At 35.0% G+C, this 20,290-nt stretch overlaps 1 protein-coding gene across 6 annotated transcripts in view; it reads right to left on the bottom strand.

Moving 5' to 3' along the window:
• lef1 (lymphoid enhancer-binding factor 1) overlaps positions 1-17,635 on the bottom strand; it is an 89,316-nt gene extending 71,681 nt beyond the window's left edge. For 5 of the 6 annotated variants that reach the window (XM_087235175.1, XM_087235173.1, XM_087235176.1 and 2 more), the window contains exons 1-3: positions 17,011-17,635; positions 15,491-15,557; positions 11,392-11,519 (exon numbers count right to left, since the gene is read on the bottom strand). In XM_087235175.1, the coding sequence (XP_087091301.1) occupies positions 11,392-11,519; positions 15,491-15,557; positions 17,011-17,217 (402 nt within the window). In that variant the 5' untranslated portion in view covers positions 17,218-17,635. The remainder of the gene's footprint in view (positions 1-11,391; positions 11,520-15,490; positions 15,558-17,010) is intronic. The other variant, NM_131426.3, reaches the window with a different exon arrangement.
• Between the last annotated feature and the right edge of the window lie 2,655 nt (positions 17,636-20,290).

Below are 20,290 nucleotides of genomic sequence, written 5' to 3'. Positions count from 1 at the left end.
TCACTGTATGCACTTTTTCAACGTAATATTTCTTTTAAAAAAATGACAGGTTTAACATTGTTAACAGTGCATTTATTATGGATATATTATATATTATATTATATATATTATATTATATTATACTAATTAAATAGCTCCTAAATTCAACCTAATTTTCCTGCCTACTTTTAAATATTATATCCACTCCGCCTTACTTCAGTAAACAGTTTTTGTATAAATGAAAGATAATGTAAGTAATATACTTTAATATTTCAATTATTTTAAGACTTTTTAAGCCCTAAAGTTGTGTTTCTGAAATTTAAGACATTTTAAATGAACACCGTATGTTTTATTTACTCCTCATTTATTGCTAAACAATTTGAGTTTAAGAAAACAGCTAAAAAACGGTAACCATTGGCTTCCATAGTATCTGTTTTTCCTACTATGGAAGTCAATTGTTACCGGTTTTCAACATTCTTCAAAACGTCTTTTGTTTTCGACGGAAAAAAGGAAAATCACAAATCTTTGAAACCACTTGAGAGTGAGCAAATAGTGAACACATGTTCATCACTACCCCTTTAAAAGCTACAAATGTCACATTTTCTTGCCATAATTTCCTCTTAATGCAGTCATTGTTCACTAATCACAAACCTATTTTGAATGTCTTCCGTTAAACACCAAATATAATATTTTGACAAAAGCTAAAAACCTGTAACCATTGACTTTCACAGTATTTGTCTTTCCTACTATAGAAGTCAATAGTTACCGGTTACATACATTCTTCAAAGTCTTTTGTGTTCAACAGAAAAAAACCCTCAAAGATTTGAAACCATTTGAGAGTGAGTGAAAATTGAATACATGTGCATTTTTGGGTGAACGACCCCTTTAAAAGCTACAAATGTCTTATTTTCTTGTCATATTTCCCCCAATGCTGCCATCGTTCACAAGTCACAGACCTATTTCGAGTTTCTTTCTACCGTTAAACACCAAATATAATATTTTGACAAAAGCTAAAAACCTGTAACCATTGACTTCCATAGTATTTGTTTTTCCAACTATGAAAGTCAATGGTTACCGGCCTTGAACATTCTTCAAAACATCTTCTGGTGTGTTTGACAGAAAAAAGGAAACTCACAAAGCTTTGACAAACCACTTGAGAGTGAATAAATAAGGAGTACAAGTTCATTTTTGGGTGAACTACCCCTTAAAAAGCCACGAATGCCATAATTTCTTGTCATAAACATACTTCAGTATTTAAATAATTTTAAGACTTTTTAAGCCCTAAAGTTGTGTTTCTGAATTTTAAGACATTAAGTGAACACCCTGTGTTTTATTTTCACCTAATTGAATTGCAAACCAGTTTGGCTTTCTCTTAAACCCAAAAGAAGATACTTTGAAAAATGCTGAAAACCTGTAACCATTGACTTCTATTAGTAGGAAGAACAGACACAATAGAAGCCAGTGGTTACTAGCATAACTTATTTTGTGTTCAACAGAACAAAGAAACTCATAAACACTTGAGTAAACAGTGCGTGCATTTTCATTTTTGGGTGAACTAACCCTTTAATATGGAAAAACAGCTTAAACTGGGCTGACTGGGGTATTAGCTACTTTTTGTCAGGGTTTGAAGATGCTGCTGGAGGGTGATGGAGGTCACAGCAAGGCCTGGAGACATAACATGCAGGAAAGTGATGACAACTGTGGCACGTAGACAAAACACAACATTGCACTTCAGTTGCGCGTGCCCTCAGGATCCCCCCAACAGGTGCTACCAGTGGCTTGCAAAACAGCAGTGCATTAAAAGGTCAAGAAATATGCCTCATTTTTCAAGTATGAACCATTTAAGATTAAAAAAAACCTATTTTTAAATTATATAATATATAATGCATAACAGAATGTATATAGACATATTTAATTACTTATATAATGTAAGCTATGGAGGAGATTATTAGGTAATTTCATTTATAACTAAATATATAAATAAATTATATAATTTAAAGCTTTTTTTGTTAGAAAAATAACAGATTCATAGTTTAAGATGCATTTATATTCAGTTGTAGTCAACACAATACCAATACTGAGTGGCAATAAAACAATACAAAACCAAACAAAGCATTCAAGGGTAGCTTAATTAATGTGACGGTGCTCTTTTGGTAAGGGATTCATCAGAATAAACAGCAAAAAGACGTCCAAGGCACTCGAAAAATGTGGAAACAAATATTTACATTTTTTATATATTTTCCCCACATTTGACAAATGCCATGGACTTATTTTTGCTGTCAATAAAACAATATTTGGATGAATAACCTTTAAAATTCAATCTCAAAAAAAAAAAAAAAAAAAGAAGAAATCACTTGTTATTTCAACACAATCTCACGGCAATTTGTAACTTTTGATTTAGTGGCTAATTCGTATGATTTCGTACGATCTAATTCGTACAATTTAGTACGATTTGCTTATCCCCCAATGACGCTTGGGTTTAGGGGTGGGGTCAGGTGCCACGCCTCCTTTTTAAAATCGTACAATTTCGTACAACTGAACTCGTACGAATTCATACAAATTAGCTACTAAACTGCCAAAACGTAAAATACTTATGTTTTCGCGTGAGATCAGGCTGGTTATTCTGTCCAATTGCCATTTCTGACCCCAAAATGTCCTCAATGACATTAATATGTAAAAAAATATGTATTTATCTCATTTAAAGGATTGTTATCAATACAAAAATGAATCATCAACTAATGTAATCCACGTATAAGTGTGTATATCTCCTCTAATAATTGTATATATGGAACTATTCTACATAAACTGTATTGCTTAAAAACCCATAATCTATTTAATATATGCCTTCAGGACATTTCAATGAAGGAATTTTGGTGTTGCTGAATGACATATTTGGGGGGTGGTGAAATGCCCCATGCTGGCAGAGCTTTTAAAAATCACCCAATAACACTGCCAGCCCTTCTGCTTTGTACGTTCGACACATGGACTCAATATGGCTTGTGGTAAGCAGCCGATGTAAACAGGGTATCAATGGCCCTCTGTTTAAAAACCCTGTACCAGTGTACTTCAAAGGGCTGAAAAATCTGCGAGGTCTAGGCCACGCTGGTGTTCAGACCTGCTCAGCAGATGATACAGCTACTGGTTTGCCCGTTATCACCCATGTGCTTGCCTTCTTCAAAAGACGTAAAGGTCACATATTCAAAGAACGTGCTAAAAGCATCAATGGGCGACTTTCTGTACAGTGAAACCAGGTTTCCAGCTCTATGCAAAGAGTCGAATTTCACTTAATTTCACTTAAGTGGCGTGGCCATTTTAAAAATCAAAGTGCGTCAAGATTTATGGTATCATTTGCTCCATTTCTTTTGAGCAAAACAAATCTCAAGCTGCTTGATGTTTAAAATCATCATGTTTTTAATGTTTTCAAGAGTTCACACTTAGATACTGCTTGATAATAATAGCAGGTTTGGCATGTTGTCCTGGGAGAGAACCCTGAGCTCGGATATAATTAAGCCCAGGGCTCCAGCCAGGTCGATGAGAACGTAATAGGGAGATCAGGTAGTTCTTGAGCGCTCCCTCTGGTAAAGTAAAAAAGGGGGGAGATGGGGTGGTGGGGGGATTCTTTAAAACAAAAATAAGGGAGTAATGCTAGATGGGCTATTTATGGTGAGTTTGGAATAATCTGATTGGCTTGCTAATGGATTACAGATTACGGATCAGCCACGATCAGTCATATCACGTGCTGCTCTCAAAATTAGTTTGTGAACCTCACAAAGTGGATCAAATTTTTTTACGTTGTCTTAAAACTAATTCACAAACAGCCATTCTTGCCTTAGGACAACTTCACCTTGAAACGCTGACTACTGTATTTGATTGCTAATTGACAAGGGGGGAATAAAGAGGCATGGAAAAATAATGAACTATCCATAGCGATTGACAAAATGTGAAATCAATAAAATCTTTAAGTGACAAATAAAAATCCATGAAATTCTACGATTTAGACAAATAAAACATCACTTTTAAAATTTCATGATGTTCCATGACCTGTATTAGTCCTGCTTGATGTTTAAAATCATGTTTTAATATACAGTGTTCAACATTTGAAGTGGATCAAATCTATTTTTTTTAAATTGTCTTAAAACTAATTAAAAAACACTCATTTTGATTTAGGACAATTTTGAAAAAAAAAATAATAATGTTTTTGATCCACTACAAATGTTGACAGCTGTATTCAGTTGCTAATTGCCAAGTGGGAAATGAAGAGGCATGGAAAAAATAATCGGCTATCCGTAGCGATTGACAAAATGTGAAACAAAAACAAAGTAAAATCTTTAAATGGCAAACAAAAATCCAATGATTTGGACAAATAAAACGTCACTTTTAAAATGTCATGATGTTCCATTACCTGCTGTAGTCCTGACTGATGTTTAAAATCATAATGTTTTAATATACAGTGTTCAACATTTGAAGCAGACCAAATCTTTTTTATTATTTTTTTAAGTCGCCTTAAAACGTATTCAAAAACAGCCATTCTTGATTTAGGACAATTTTGAAAAAAAAAAAAAAAAAAAAAAAAAAAACTGTTTTTGATCCACTACAAATGTTGACGACTGTATTCGATTGCGGATTGACAAACAGGAAATAAAGAGGCATGGAAAAATAATAGACTATCCATAGCGATTGACAAAATGTGACACAAAAACAAAGCAAAATCTTTAAATGACAAATAAAAATCCATGATATTTCATGATTTGGACAAATAAAACGTCACTTTTAAAATTTTGTGATATTCCATGACCTGTTGTAGTCCTGCTTGATGTTTTAAATCATGTTTTAATATACAGTGTCCAACATTGGAAGTGGATCAAATCTATTTTTTACGTCGTCTTAAAACATTCAAAAACAGCCATTCTTAAATAAGGTCAATTTTGAAAAAATAAAATAAAATAAAATAAAAAACCTTTTTAATCCACTACAAATGTTGACGACTGTATTCGATTGCTGCTTGACAAATGGGAAATAAAAGTAGCATGGAAAAATAGACGACTATCTGTAGTGGTCGACAAAATGTGAAACAAAAAAAGTTAAATTTAATTCCAAACAAAAAGTTTTAATTTTAAACGGGCGAAGCAGTGGCGCTGTAGGAAGTGCTGTTGCCTCACAGCAAGAAGGTCGCTGGTTCGAGCCTCGGCTGGGTCAGTTGGCATTTCTGTGTGGAGTTTGCATGTTCTCCCTGTGTTTGCATGTTCTCCCTCCGGGTGTTCCGGTTTCCCCCACAGTCCGAAGACATGCAGTACAGGTGAATTGGGTAGGCTAAATTGTTCGTAGTGTATGTGTGTGTGAATGAGCGTGTATGTGTTTCCCAGTGATTGGTTGCAGCTGGAAGGGCATAAAACATATCCTGGATAAGTTGGCGGCTCATTCCACTGTGGCGACCTCAGATTTATAAAGGGACTAAGCCGAAAAGAAAATGAATGAAGTTTTAAACGTTTTTAAAATAAGCATGTTTGTAATAAAGACAGTAAAAGCACTGTGTTATTCATAACCACTATAATCACCACTGCTGCATGGTGTCAGTTTAGTGAGCAGTAGTTGACTCCTCACTGAACTACTAGAGCTGGTGAAAGAGGGGACCGTATTATTCCTCACAAAACAGTAAATTCAGTCAGTAAATATTTGTAGTGAAAGCTGCTATGGAATGGAACTCTATCCCACCAACAATTAGAAGATCACTCACTTTTCGTTCTTTTCAGATTTATATTAAAAATTGATTATTGACAAATCAGCATTGTCAGCATTAGTGCTGTATTCTTGACACGTGTACTGTTTGTCTTTGGCTTTTTTGTTCTCATTTGCTGCTATCAATTTGTTTTTGTTTTTTTATTGTATTTTATATATGATCATGTATTCTTATGTGTTATTATGTTATGCTTTGATTTTAGGTGTGACTTTTTAACATTCGGTTTAGATATGAAAAATAGCCAATCTTGGCTAATTCTGGCACATTTTACAGTAATATTTCCTAATGTGCATTGACCTTGTCAACAAATAAATTAACCTAAACTCTAATATGTGTGTCCATGTGTTTGTGTACTGCAAACGGCATTTGTGCGAGACTCGTCATTTCAGAAAGGCTTGAATAAACTCCACCGCAAATACATCAAATAAACTTACTTGGTATTTTTGACTAGTGAGCTGTATTTCAGCTTCATCTGTCTCTATCACTGACTGCTGTTTATCTGACTAATGGCATGATGAGAAGCAGACACACATGTGGGAATGGTGGGCGGGGTGATGCAGCTCATTTGCATTTAAAGCCACAGGCTACAAAAACAGCTACACTGTACTCAGACACTAAAATGGGCAGATTCTGGAGGCTATAATAAATGATCTGCTAGTGATTGACAAAACGTGAAACACCACACAAAAAAACATAAATGTTGACTAATGTATTTTAAAATCCATGATATTGCATAATTTGGACAAAAAAATTTTACGTAAAATTGCATGATTTTCCAGAAATTGCATGATCTGTGGGAACCCCCAACCCCCAAAAACTGAGACAAATGTACTAAGGGCTGCTGGGAAGTGTAGTATCACGAAAAGCTGCTATAAAAAGGGACAGAGCGGGAGCAGAAGATCCAGCTGTGTGAAATCTCTTTAGGTAAAGCCAGGGTTTGTGGGGGTTTGTGATTCCACGGCATGTCCACGCCGAGAGATCCGTCACATCCCACATCAAAGCAGGCAGAGTGTGAGTGTGTATCTTGGGTCGGTTCTTCCCAAGCTCCATTGCCAGAGGCCAATCAGGATGGGGGAGGAAGGGGTAAAAAAATGCACAAGGACAGAAGCTGCTGCTCCAGCACATGCATTACAGTAGCCGTTCATATGTATGGAGAGCATACTAGCCATCAAAAACTGCCTTTAGGATAACACCGCTGAGATGAAAGTACAGAAAAAACCTTCAAAGTTTTTTTTTCTGTAAGTTGTAGTGCAATCAGTAGTACTGTATATTTATTTATTTAAATAATAAGCTACTATGCATGCATTAAAAACGACCACTAGCTTGTATATTTTTTCTTCTACAGTCACAGATTGCTAATTGTTGCATATATAAAAAATGACCAATTCTAATTGACAAGTAAGCCAAATTAGTAAAAAACTCCAAAACAAATCCAGAAATTACTCCCAAAATCAAAAAGATACATACGAAAGCCAACACAAATTGGCTTGATGTTCAGCTCCACCATAATATTGTGTGGTATATTTTGGTTTAACAAATATTTGCTCACTCTCTAAACTCTAATTTCGCTTTTTCATAATTTGTTTTGTTGTAAAAACAACCATCAAAGTAAGACAAATTGCAGATAAAAACATTAAAAGTGTTTGTTTTGATATAAATTATATATTTGATTGTGAATACAGAAAAGCAAACTACAGTAAGAAAACCCCTAAATTTGGTTGCTGTGTGGTAAATTTTGGTTTAACAAATAATTGCACACCCAATGTGTGTGAGTTGAAAATTAACTTCCCTTTTTGTCAATTGTTTAGTTGTGAAAAAGCCTTCGTATGGCCACATTCTGAAGAGTGAAAACATGCCTGTCAGATATATATGTCAATATAACAACTCCCAGATTTCATTTGTTTATACTATAAATAATTGTGAAATACATTTGCAATGTTATTTAGATGGGTCAAATGTCTATTTCAAGTCAAGTGTTCATATCAAGTGTTGATATATCTGGTTCGGAATTGGAATATACAGTAAGAAAACCCCTAAATTTGGTTGTTGTTCAGCGGCACCGTATTATACTAAGGTAAATTTTGGTTTAACAAAAAATTGTACACTCAAAGTGTGCGAGTTGAACACTAATTCCCCTTTTCGTCATTTGTTTTGTTGTGAAAAAGCCTTCATGTGGCCACATTCTAAAGAGTGAAAACATGCGAGACTGATTTATATCAAATATAGCATCTCACTGAATTTTGTATTTATATTTCTCCTATAAATATGATTGTTAAATAGATTTCATTCAGACGAGTCAAAATGTCAAGTGAAGTGTTCATATCATGTGTTTATAAATTTGGTTGTAAATCCAGAATTGGAAAATACAGTAAGAAAACCTCACCAAAAGCTACATTTTATAGTGGGGTAAATTTTGGTTTAACAAATATGTGTTTACAAATTTCCTTTTTCATTTGTTTTGTTGTGAAAAAGCCCTCATATGGCCATATTCTGAGGGATGAAAACATGTAAGATTGATATTGGTCAAACATCTCACAGATTATTTATTCCATATTTATCCTATAAATCCTATTGTGAGACATTCGCAACGTCATTTAGACGAGTGAGCCAAATTGCAGATAAAAACATCAAAAGGTTTTCATAGATTTGGTAGTGAATCCAGAATTGGAAAATACAGCAAGAAACCCCTAAATGTGGTTGTTATTCAGCTCCACCATATTATAGTGGAGTATATTTTGGTTTAACAAATATTTCTTCACTCTTTGTAAACACAAATTTCCTTTTTCATTTGTTTTGTTGTGAAAAAGTCCTCATATGGCCACATTGTAAGGGGTGAAACATGTGAGACCGAGATAGGTCAAATATTACATCTCACAGATTATTTCACTTATATTTATACTATAAAATACTATTGTGAAACATTTGCAACATCATTTAGACGAGTGAGCCAAATTGCAGATAAAAACATCAAAGAGTGATGTCATGAATTTGGTTGTAAATCCAGAATTGGAAGGTATAGTAATGTAATGCATTTTTTATGTATTGCCATGTCAGCAATCTTCATGGCAAGAACATTTCAATAATAAATAGACAGTTAAAAACAACAAACAAATGAATACACAAGCTAAATAAGATTTCTAGTATTAATACGTGATAAAAATTCAAAACTCTTTTCTAGTGTCACTTTGCTAAAAAATGTCCTTATGAGAGCTAATTTCATTAAAAAAAAAAAAAAGTCTTCTAGATTCATTAAAGGCAGGACAGTCCAGTAAAATGTGTTTTGCAGTAAGGGAAGTTCTGCAGCACAAACACTGAGTGGGGTTTTCATCTTTAAGTAAAAAGGCGTGGGTTAATCTCGTTTGTCCAATACGACAACTGGTAAAAATCACTTAATCAAATCTAGTCTTAAAATTCTGTTTGAGATTTCAGGTTGGATTTCATGTAATTTATTATTTCCCAATGCACCCCACTCCTCTTGCCACTTATTTAAAATGTAAACGTTGATAAAAGGTCTCGTCTCTGATGGAGGAATTTGGCCTTTGTTCACCACTTGCTTCAAAGCGTCTTTAGCAGCTGCATGTTGGAAGGTGTAGAAGGAAAACCCCTAAATTTGTTTGTTGTTCAGTGCCCCTATTATACTAGGCTAAATTTTGGTTTAACAATGTTTGTTCACTCTTTGTGCCGGCTGAACACTAACTTCCCTTTTAGTCATTTGTTTTGTTGTGAAAAAGCCTTCAAATGGCCACATTCTGAAGGGTAAATACACGCGAGACTGATATATTTTAAAAATAACATCTCAGAGATTATTTCATTTATATTTATCCTATAAAATACTATTTTGAAATACATCTACCACCAATTTAGATAAGTCAAAAAGCCTGAATCAAGTCAAGTGTTCATATCAAGTGTTCATCTATTTGGTTGTGAATCCAGAATAGGAAAATACAGTAAGAAAACACCTAAATTTGGTTGTTCACCACCAGCTATCAATCATACTGAGGTTGTTTACTCTTTGTTTGGCCAAGCCACTCATTCCCCTTCTGATATTTGTTTTGTTTTTGACAAGGTATTCATATTGCCACACACTGAAGAATTTGTGAACATTCAGACAAAGTAACTCACAGGTCGAAGGTCAAAAACGTAACATTCTCAAAGACTTTTAAGTGAGATGAAACTAGTGCTCCAACTTTGCAATAATCCAATTGAAGACGAAGAAGTGAAAAGAAAGGGGATGGAGAACAGATTATACAATTCATTGAAATCCAGGACCCCCATCACCCCATTCAACTGATTAAAAGGAGGCCGAGATAAGCGGAACTACTTGAAACGTCCCCGGCGCGAGGGGAAATCATTTCAAAAGGAGGAAATGCCTAGGTTTGTCTTAATTCCCAATTCGCCATTTCATATGAATGGTAAAATATTACGACTTCAAAGCCGCAGGCGCCACAGACAATGCAGCCCTAGTGTTTACCTGGAAACATTATCTGCTGACCCCAAGTTAGTCATCTCAAAGGAGCCCTGGATGCCATTTCCAGATGTCGCTCATCAGATTAGAGCAACATGCAAAGCCTTTCACGGATCACCAAGCACCGTGATGCCAATTGGAAAACACTGTACGTACATTTGGAGTTTCAGCAGGTAGAAACACCACAACTGACTCAAAATAAATACAAATCTGCTGACCACCAAAAAAACTGCTTCATGACTGGGTGGGAGCTCAGGCAATGGAATGTCATGGCCAATGGAAATCAATCCAAACTTCAGGGGAATGAACAAGGGGGAGGAAGAAGGGAAAAAAAAGAAAAGATGATGCCTTTGATCTCGCTGAAAACCGATCCCAGACCTTGGAGATACTGTGTCCGAATATTTGAGCCACCGCAAAGTTGAGGAAAGGAGGAGGTTGAGGAAAATGGATCTGGCATGATTGCGGTTTTATTGCACACAGACTTAATATATATATATATATAAATAATAGTGAAATTCAGGTAGGTCGCACTTTCTGCAACACCACTGCAAAACTATTGAACGCAATAAAAAAAAAAAAAAATGCTATTATTTGTGGATTATGCCAATCCTATGCAAGAATCCTCCTTGCTGACCCAAAGACTTTCAAAGTAATCACCTCATAGGGTAAAAAAAAAAACCAAAGCCCGATCGATTCATCCCAAATGCTTTGATCGGGTCAACTGCAGCATCATCTTGTGTTTGGTTTCCGTCAAAAAACCCAGCAACTATAATCGCACGGCCGCAGACTGATAAAGGAGCTGAATTCGGAGCTGTGCAAACAATGGATGAGATGAGCTCAGCGGAGAAAACCCTCTCTCTCGTCGGGCTCACAGACTGCCCGCAGCGGCCGTCTCTTCCAGGCACCAGTCAACTGCCAAACAGGGAGTCTTAACCACACAAAAACTACCAAACAGGATTAGGGTGGACAGCTGCTAGCGTATCCACCATATTTTTTTTTAAAAACCCACCCCCCTTCTCATCCCTCCTGAAGTTCAATACATTCATGCACGAAAAACTATCGAATATAGCTTTAAAAAAAAAAAACGTAGATAGATTTAGGTCACAGAATTAGCCATGGTGTAACGTCATAACCTTGAGCTGCACGCTGTGACGATGACATGAAGTGGTGTAAATAATGGAGAGCGAGGAATGGGGATTTGAAGACTCACCGTTCTGGGAATGGGAGGCGAGAGAGAGCCGTTGTTCATGTAGGGTTCATTGTTCATATTGGTCATCATGATGTATCCGGGATAACTCGGGTACGGGTGGCCTTTGCTGTACAAGTCTTGGAGTTTGCCTGTTAGGATCAAGCAAGATTTGTTTTAATAAAATGTCCTGGGATGTTCTCCAGTCACTCAAATATATAAATATATACTTATTTTTATTTCTTTTTTTAATATTTTCCAAATGTTGTTTAACTGAGCAAAGAAATTTTTACAGTAAGTCTGATAATATTATTTTCTTCTAGAGAAAGTCTTATTTGTTTTATTTGAGCTAGAATAAATAATAGTTTTAATTTTTTAGCCATTTTAAGATCAAAATTATTAACCCCTTTAAGCAATTTTTTCCCGATAGTTTAGAGTACAACCATCTTTATACAATAACTTGCATAATTACCTTAACCTGCCTAGTTAACCTCATTAACCTAGCTAAGCCTTTAAATGTCACTTTAAGCTGTACAGAAATGTCTAGAAAAATATCTAGTAAAATATTATTTACTGTCATCATGACAGAGATGAAATAAATCAGTTATTAGAAATGAGTTATTAAAACTATTATGTTTAGAAAAGTGTTGAAGAAATCTGCTCTCCGTTAAACAGAAATTGGGGAAAAAAATAACCAGGGGGCCTAATAATTCTGGGGGGCTAATAATTCTGACTTCAGCTGTATGCTTAAAACTTACAGAGATACTTAAAGAGATAGAGAAAAAATCTAAAGAAATAGAGAAAGACGCCCAGAATTTTAAATTGTGTGCTCATTTACTTATTTATTTGTCACAAACTAGTTTGAGCTTCTATTGACAAAAATCTTGGAGGATAACTACATCCATAGACTTCTGTAGTATTTGTTTTTCCTATTATAGATGTCAAGAGATCGAATACTTTCAAGATATCTTCCTTTACGTTCGACAGAAAATGGAAACTCATAAAGTTATGAATCTACTTGAGGGTGAATGTTCATTCTTGAAATAAATCTGAAGAATTCGAGCTAAAAGGGAAAGCTGAGGTATTTAAAACAGGGGAGTCGTTTTGAAGCCACTGAAGTGTTTTGCTGAAACATTTGCATCCTAATTCACAGCAAGCGGAGAACAAAGGGAGAGAGACAATCAAGTCACTTCACTGTGACCCCAGCGCCCCGCTTGGCATTAAAAAAAAAAAAGAGAGAGAGAAAGACCCGGGTGCAAACAGAGATCAAATGAACTCCGGGCCATCACAGCAACATGCTGCTCTTGACAATAGCGTCTCAGACGGTGTGTTTGGAGGCCAGCGTGTCAGAGGAAGATGGGGCACTTCCCTGGCACGTGTCAGGACGTGTCGACACCAAACAGACTACTGTGGGCTGTGAAATTTCCTTCGCATGGGATGTTATGATGAATGAATCAAAATGCACAGCTGAAATAACCATATGTGCATTTTATTTACGAAGAAAACACACGAGTTGGTTACTTTACAAGTTTACGTTTAAGCATAATAGCCATGATGTGATTGAATAGAAAAAAAAGGGTTCTGTTGAACACAAAGTAAGTTGTTTTGCAAGAGCTGCATCTATTGACTTCCACAATTTTTGTTTTTCCCACTATGGAAGTCATTAAATCTGACAGTTTTCAAAATATATTCTTTCGTGTTCAACAGAAAAAGGAGACTCAAAATGCACAGCTGAAATAACCATTAAAATGTGCATGCATTTGAATTATGAAAAATAAAGCAAATCTGGAAAAGAAATTAATTGGTTTCTTCACAAGTGCACGTTTCAGCATAATAACCATGATGTGGTCAAATAAAAAAGACATAAAATGCTTCAGTGAATTAAAGTATTTTGTTAAACACAAAGCAAGTTGTTTTAAAAAGATCTGCATCCATTGACTGACATAGTGTTTTTCCTACTATGGAAGTCAATGGATCTGACAGTTTTTCTTTTGTGTCCAACGGAAAAAAGAAACTCAAAATGCACAGCTGAAATTACCATTAAAACATATAATTAAATTATCAAGAAAAAACAGAATGTGCATTTGAATTAGGAAGGAATCACGTGAACTGGTGTCTTCACAGGAGTGTGTTTTAGCATAATAGACATGATGTCATCTTTCAAAATGTGGACATCACCAATTGCTACATGACTACCATTAGTAAAACTTACCTATGACAAGCATAAAACATCTAAAAGATTTCGATCAATTTGGTTTCCCATTTGGAAATAAATAAGAGCTCTCTTAAATGAACACAGGATCCTTATCTTTCATTTACAATTTTTTGTTAAAACCTCCACTTAAAGACGTGATGTGATTTTACTTAATTTTTTACCTATTTATTTATTATTATAATAATTTCTTTGTTACTTTCCATTATGAAGACTGTACACTCTGTAACACATTTATACATTTTCATGTTAATATATTTATCCAATAAAAAAATAATAATAAAGACAATATAATAGACATGATGTGGGTAAATAGAAAAAAAATTGTAAATTAAAGTATTCTGTTGATTCTGTTGAACACAGAAGAACTGCATCCATTGACTTCCACAGTATTTGTTTTTCCTGGAAGTCAATGGAATTAACAGTTTTTAAAATATACATAATATAATATGTTTTGTGTTCAACAATAAAAGAAACCTCAAACTGCACAATGCACAACTGAAATAGCATCTAAAACGTACATGCAATTGAATTATCAAGATAATACATAAAGTGCATTTGAATTAGGAAGAAACACTCTTCTCGGGTGTGTTTTAGCATAATAGACATGATGTGGTCAAATAAACAAAAATAGAATATTTCAGTGAATTAAAATCATCTGTTGAACACAAAGTAAACTGTTTTGAAAAGAGCTGCATCCATTGACTTCCACAGTATTTGTTTTTTTTCTACTATGGAAGTCAATGGATCTGACAGTTTTAAAAATATATCAGTTTGTGTTGATTAGAAAAAGCAAACTTAAAATGCACAACTGAAATAACCATTAGAATCTATGTGCATTTCAACTAAGAAGGAAACACATGAACTGCATGGTTTTGTCACAAGTGTATTTTTTTGCACAGACGTGGTAAAATAGAAAAAAAATGCCTCTGAATTAAAGTATTCTGTTGAACACAAAGTAAGTTGTTAAGAAAAGAGCTGCATCCATTGACTTCCACAGTATTTGTTTTTATACTATGGAAGTCAACAGATCTAATAGATTTTAAAATATATTATTTTGTGTTCAACGGAAAAAGGAAACTCGAAATGCTCAAACTGAATCAAAATGCACAGCTGAAATAGCCATTAAAATGTACCTGCATTTGAATTTTCAAGAAAATGCATAAAGTGCATTTGAACTAAGAAGAAAACACATGAATCTGTGTCTTTACAAGTGTATGTTTTAACATGATGAGGTCAAATAGAAAAAAAACTGTTTCCGTAAATTAAAGGATTCTGTTGAACACAAAGTGGTTTTGAAAAGAGCTGCATCCATTTACTTCCACAGCATTTGTTTTCCTACTATGGAAGTCAATGCAATTACAGTTTTTAAAATATATTGTTTTGTATTCAACGATAAAAGAAACCTCAAACTGCACAATGCACAACCTGAAATAGCCATTAAAACAAACGTGCATTTGATTATGAAGAAAATATAGGAATTGGTTTCTTCATAAGTGTACGTTTAAGCATAATAGACAGGATGCGATTGAATTGAAAAAAAAAATTTAGTCAATTCAAGAATTCTGTTGAACACAAAATGAGTTGTTTTGAAAAGAGCTGCATCCACTGACTTCCACAGTATTTGTTTTTACTATTATGGAATTCAATGGTTCTAACAGTTTTAAAAATGTATTATTTTGTGTACACGAAAACTCAAAATGCTCAAACTGAATCAAAATGCACAGCTGATATAAGAATTAAAACATGGGTGCATTTGAAATGCAATGCATTTGAATTAAGAAGAAAACACTGGAATTGGTTTCTTCACACGTTTTACCATAACAGATGTTGTCAAATAGTGAATTAAAGTATTAATCATCTTGCAGGTTTTTATTTTTGTTAATTTTCACCACAAGCCATAACACTTACCATCATCCGGATGGTCCCTGTGCTTCTCATGGTAAGAGTCTGGTGTTATTTGGGACTGTCTAGCTGCCTGTTCAGAATGCAGGAGAAATATATTAACAGATTGCGTTCATTTTCCTATTAAAATAAAACATGTTTGTTTTTTTTACTTCTTGCAAAATAAAGCAGGCATTCATAGGGAAAAGATAACTGGAATTCATTTACACATTGATTAACTCAATCATTTTCTCCCTGCCGTAGAGTCTGACCACAAATGTGGTGCATCTCGAGGAAGGAAAAAAGAAAGGCTATTCTCGTTCGCTTCGAATTATGAATCAGAAGTGCCGGGAAATAAACTCCATTTGGAGTTCAGCTCCCTCTGGGTGCCTTCCAGCAGAGCGAGGGATCTGCACTGCTTTCCCAATTAACATTCAGCCCATCAGTTTGTTCTTTCTCATGTCAACCTGCAACCCCGCGTGCTGTTGATGCCAGGAGGAAATACATTTCATTAATAAAGCCAAGCATCAGCTCATTTTACTTAAATCTATCAAGTAGAATAAAAGCACACCTAAAGAATTTGAAAACAAACTAAATTGAAAATTACACCAGTGCAGAAATGCTTCACAAAATGCTTCATTTGGATAAATGTTTACTGTTTATTTTGTGTGAAACTGCAATATGTCTTTTATTTATTTATTTAAGATGAAGCAAATTGCTGTCGCAATCATAAATCTAATGTTCTGGTTTTTAAACATATTCAAAGATTTATTAATTTATATTAATTAAACATTGCAGTTTTGTGGCTAAAAGAATAAATCAAAATAAAACAGAGGTAAAAAAATGTCTTGTTTTATCCCGGAAATATTAAATTATTAATTGTAGTGATTATTATTATGCTGCATAATATGTTATGTGTAGCATACATCTGCTTCCTAAATAATTATTAATGATAAATATTTCTAAATAAATGATTAATAGCAACAATGTAAAAGAAAATAGCAAAGCTAAAATATTATATATTGTTATTATTAGCTGAAGTAGCAGTATTGCAATGCTTTATTTGCAATATCTTTAACAGCTCTTCAGTAAATTAACTAAACACAAACATTTTAAATATATATAAAATAAAATAAAAATCTATGATTTATGATTAGCAAAGGAAACAATAAAACCCCCAACACCTTTTTAAAATTAAATAACGAATGTGTGTTAAGAAATAGCAAAACTTTGACTAAACAAAAATAAATTGAAATCTAAAAAAAGCTGCAAGTTCTGTGATCAATAAAGGAAATACCGATCAAAGATGTCCTTTCCCTCCTCTGACATATAAAAAGAACAGGTCCAAATGGGTTTGTTGACTTTAACACGTGTAGCTCTGCCATTTAAACCATCCTCACACACACTCTAACGGAACAGAGGCTAATAAACCATCAACATCGCTCTCAATTCTGAAGACAAATCGTAAGTCCTGAACAGCGGGACGACTGAAGTTTTGACCGGGGTTAAGCAGGAGCTTCACGTGCGTTTGGAGGTGTGCTACTCACGTCGTGACTGTTACTGTTGGGACTGATTTCTGTCTCGTTGACCAGAGATGATTTGATCTCCGCTAAGTCTCCCTCCTCCTCGGAGTGGCTGATCTCCGCGAAGATTTGCTCCTTGTGCGGGTCTCCCTCGTCTTTGAACGGGATCATTTCATCGGTGGCGCAGAGCTCCGGGTCCCCGCCGCCTCCTCCACCTGACAACTGCGGCATTTCTCGGGTGAATGAAAGTCCTCCTCACCCTACAAACGCCAGGGACGCAAACGCGTGCAATTGAAATTAAACCCCCCGTATAGTTGTTTTGTTTCTGGTCAGCTCGCGCACTCCGAACACGCGCGCGTGAGTGTGTTTGGTTTACGGTAACAAGAGCGCGCGCGTCCGGTGGAAAAACTCTCGGGAATCCAGAGGAAGAAAAATAGCGGGTTTGGGGAAAAAGTTAAAATACGAATCCTTTGGTGGAAGGAAAAAGTTGGAACTTAAAGTTCAGAAAAGGACAGTTTCACTTGTTTCAAAATAAAAGCAACAACAACAAAAAAAGAAATGTTGGAGTTCAGATGGTGTGTGTCATTCCCGTTTGGTTTGTTGGGTAAAAAAGGTGTCCCTCTTCAGAAATGAGCTCAGCAGAGACTGAGAGTAATGTTGGGCTGGAGAGAGTGTAGTGCTGTACTCCTCCCCCTGATCTCTGACTGACTACAGAGATGAAAGGGAAGCCGCCGCTTTGATTGACACCTCACGCACGCGCGCGCACGCACATATACATTGACTGACGCTCCTGAGGAAAGTGAAGGGGAATTTTATACATTTCTTCCACCAAATGGACAGAAAGCGTTGAAAGAGGAGGTAGGAAACGGCGAATCTGTTCTCTGACTCATTTTGGGGCAGTTTCAAAACGAAAGGTGTCGTCTGTTTAGCCAATTAGAAAAGATGAACTGGAGCGCAACATAAATATATAGGATTTACAGCACACATGTGAAGTGGTTTGTCTGAACATGTTGATAAACAGAAAACTGCATTCGTCTGGATTATTAATATTATTTAAATTTTAATCATATTTTGTTCAATTTATAGCTACTGAAGCTTTTTGTTAAGTGTATAAATCATGACTGATATACATCAAATTAGGGGAGCTGAAACTATTTTGCATTCAACCAAAATAATGCACAACAATACTTTAATTAAAATGTTTACATTTTAATATAGCCTTTTTACGCCATTATTGCCTTATGTTTTATTTAGTGTTTCAACTGAATTGATATAAATAAATGGTGAAAATGGTTAAAATGCCTAAAGCGTAATTGTTCTTTAAGATAATATACAATTAATAATTATTATTATTTGACGACTAAAATAAAGACAATGTATAAATTTTTTTTTTATTTAATTAGTTTTGCCAGTACCATATAGAATAGCCTAATTAACTTGCTACTTTCTGCAGGAAAAATATCAGATTTACTAAATTAAAAATATCAGAAAAAATCTATTTGAAATTTGTGATGATCACAATTCTGATTTTATATTTTAATGCTGAAAATCTGAGAAAAAAACTCAAACATTAAAATGGTATGCAGTGAGAAAAAAAACCTACTGTACTTATAACCTATGATCTGCATTATTGCAAAGGCTGTCATCAGAGATGCAGAATGTAAATGGAGGAACCCTGTTTAAGGCAGCTGTAGTCTTTAATGGAGGAAGAGATTCCGTTTGAAAAGATCAGGAATGTTGTTTCTTTTTATCACAGTCATCTTATTAAATCCGTTTTCACATGCATATTGCTAGATTTAATAAATGCTCGCAGTTGACCTGAATGCTTCTTTGTTCTCAAGGTAAGCTTAATTTAAATGTTTAAGGTAGGCTACTTAGGCTTATTTATGAAAACATAAACGGCATAATCATTTTTACATTTATTTATCACGTTTTATAGCTTATAGAAATTCATGATTTTTGATTAAATGTTCATATATGACACGTTGATGTCATACAAAAAAATAAGCTTGGACAAAAAAACTACATCAATGAATATTAAAAAATAAACACTAAATAAATATATAGCTAAATAATGTATATGTTGCATAATATACTGAAATTTAACAACTGATTCGCAACTGGGAACTCTCACAGAGTGCATTAAAAACCCGAATTGTTTTATTATTATTAATTGCAAACACAAATTAAATTAATTTAACCATTTTACTCAAATTATCATATTAAATATTTTATGATTTTTTTTTACGATAGCATCTACAAAACGCGCTCGCACGATTTAAATACACAGATAAATAGAAGGAGCCCTCCCTCGGCGTAGCAGAAAACAAGAAGGGGGAAGAAAAACATTGGGAAGTGTTTCTGCGGCTTGCGTGAGAATAAGTTTGGAGTAGGAGGCAGATCTTTATAAAGCAGGCGGAGGTGGGGTCAGTGGGCGGAGCCGTGGCTGCCTTTGATCTGGCGGCGGCGGCCTCTTTCATCCCCAGTCTTTGTATGACCATATTTGGTGCGAGCATGGAGACGGGCCAACATTTCCACGCGCGCCTTCATCCCAGCTGAGAGGGAAAGCGACGGTTCTCTTCCGGGTAAAGGAGACACAGCGAGAAAGATCAAAGGCTTTGGATTTGGAACCCGAATGTGGATTCAGGAGAGAGAGAGAGAGAGAGAGAGAGGAAGAGAGAGAGAGAGACGGGAAAAGAGAGAGAGACGGGACTGGCCGCATTCCAGAGTGTAGCGGAAAACTGAGCCTCTCACACACACACACACACACACACACACACACACACACACACACACACACACACACACACACACACACACACACACACTGAGACTGGCTCCTGGGATAACAATCGGACCTTTCAATTTTAAAAAGAAATATATGCATGGCAGGACAGATGTGTTGTTATTGTAAACTGCAAGGATTTATTTTAATGCGCGGTTATTTAAAGGCTCCATATGAAACGCATTAAGGCCTGTAATGCCATAGCTCATGAGCCGGCAAAACATTTATTATTTTAAAATAACATATTCTGGACAATTATTAAAAGCCTATCTACATTGTCAAGAATTTTAATTTAGTTCAGTAAATTAAATACAAAATAAGAAAATAGTGTGTTAGTAGCAGGAAATAAAGGCACTACAGAGTAATTCTAGCCTACATTCCTGATTAACAACAAAATGTGGTCTGAATAAAAAAAATAAAGATTGAAGAAAAACTAAAAGGCCAGTCTGTATTACTTTACATAATGGTTCCTCTGAAAGTCTAACCTTTTTATGAACTCTATTATTGCATTACGTCAAT

This window comes from Danio rerio, chromosome 1, assembly GCF_052040795.2.
Source record: "Danio rerio strain M-AB ecotype USA chromosome 1, GRCz13ab, whole genome shotgun sequence".
NCBI lineage: Eukaryota > Metazoa > Chordata > Actinopteri > Cypriniformes > Danionidae > Danio > Danio rerio.
This window is presented reverse-complemented; position numbering and strand designations above follow the sequence as displayed.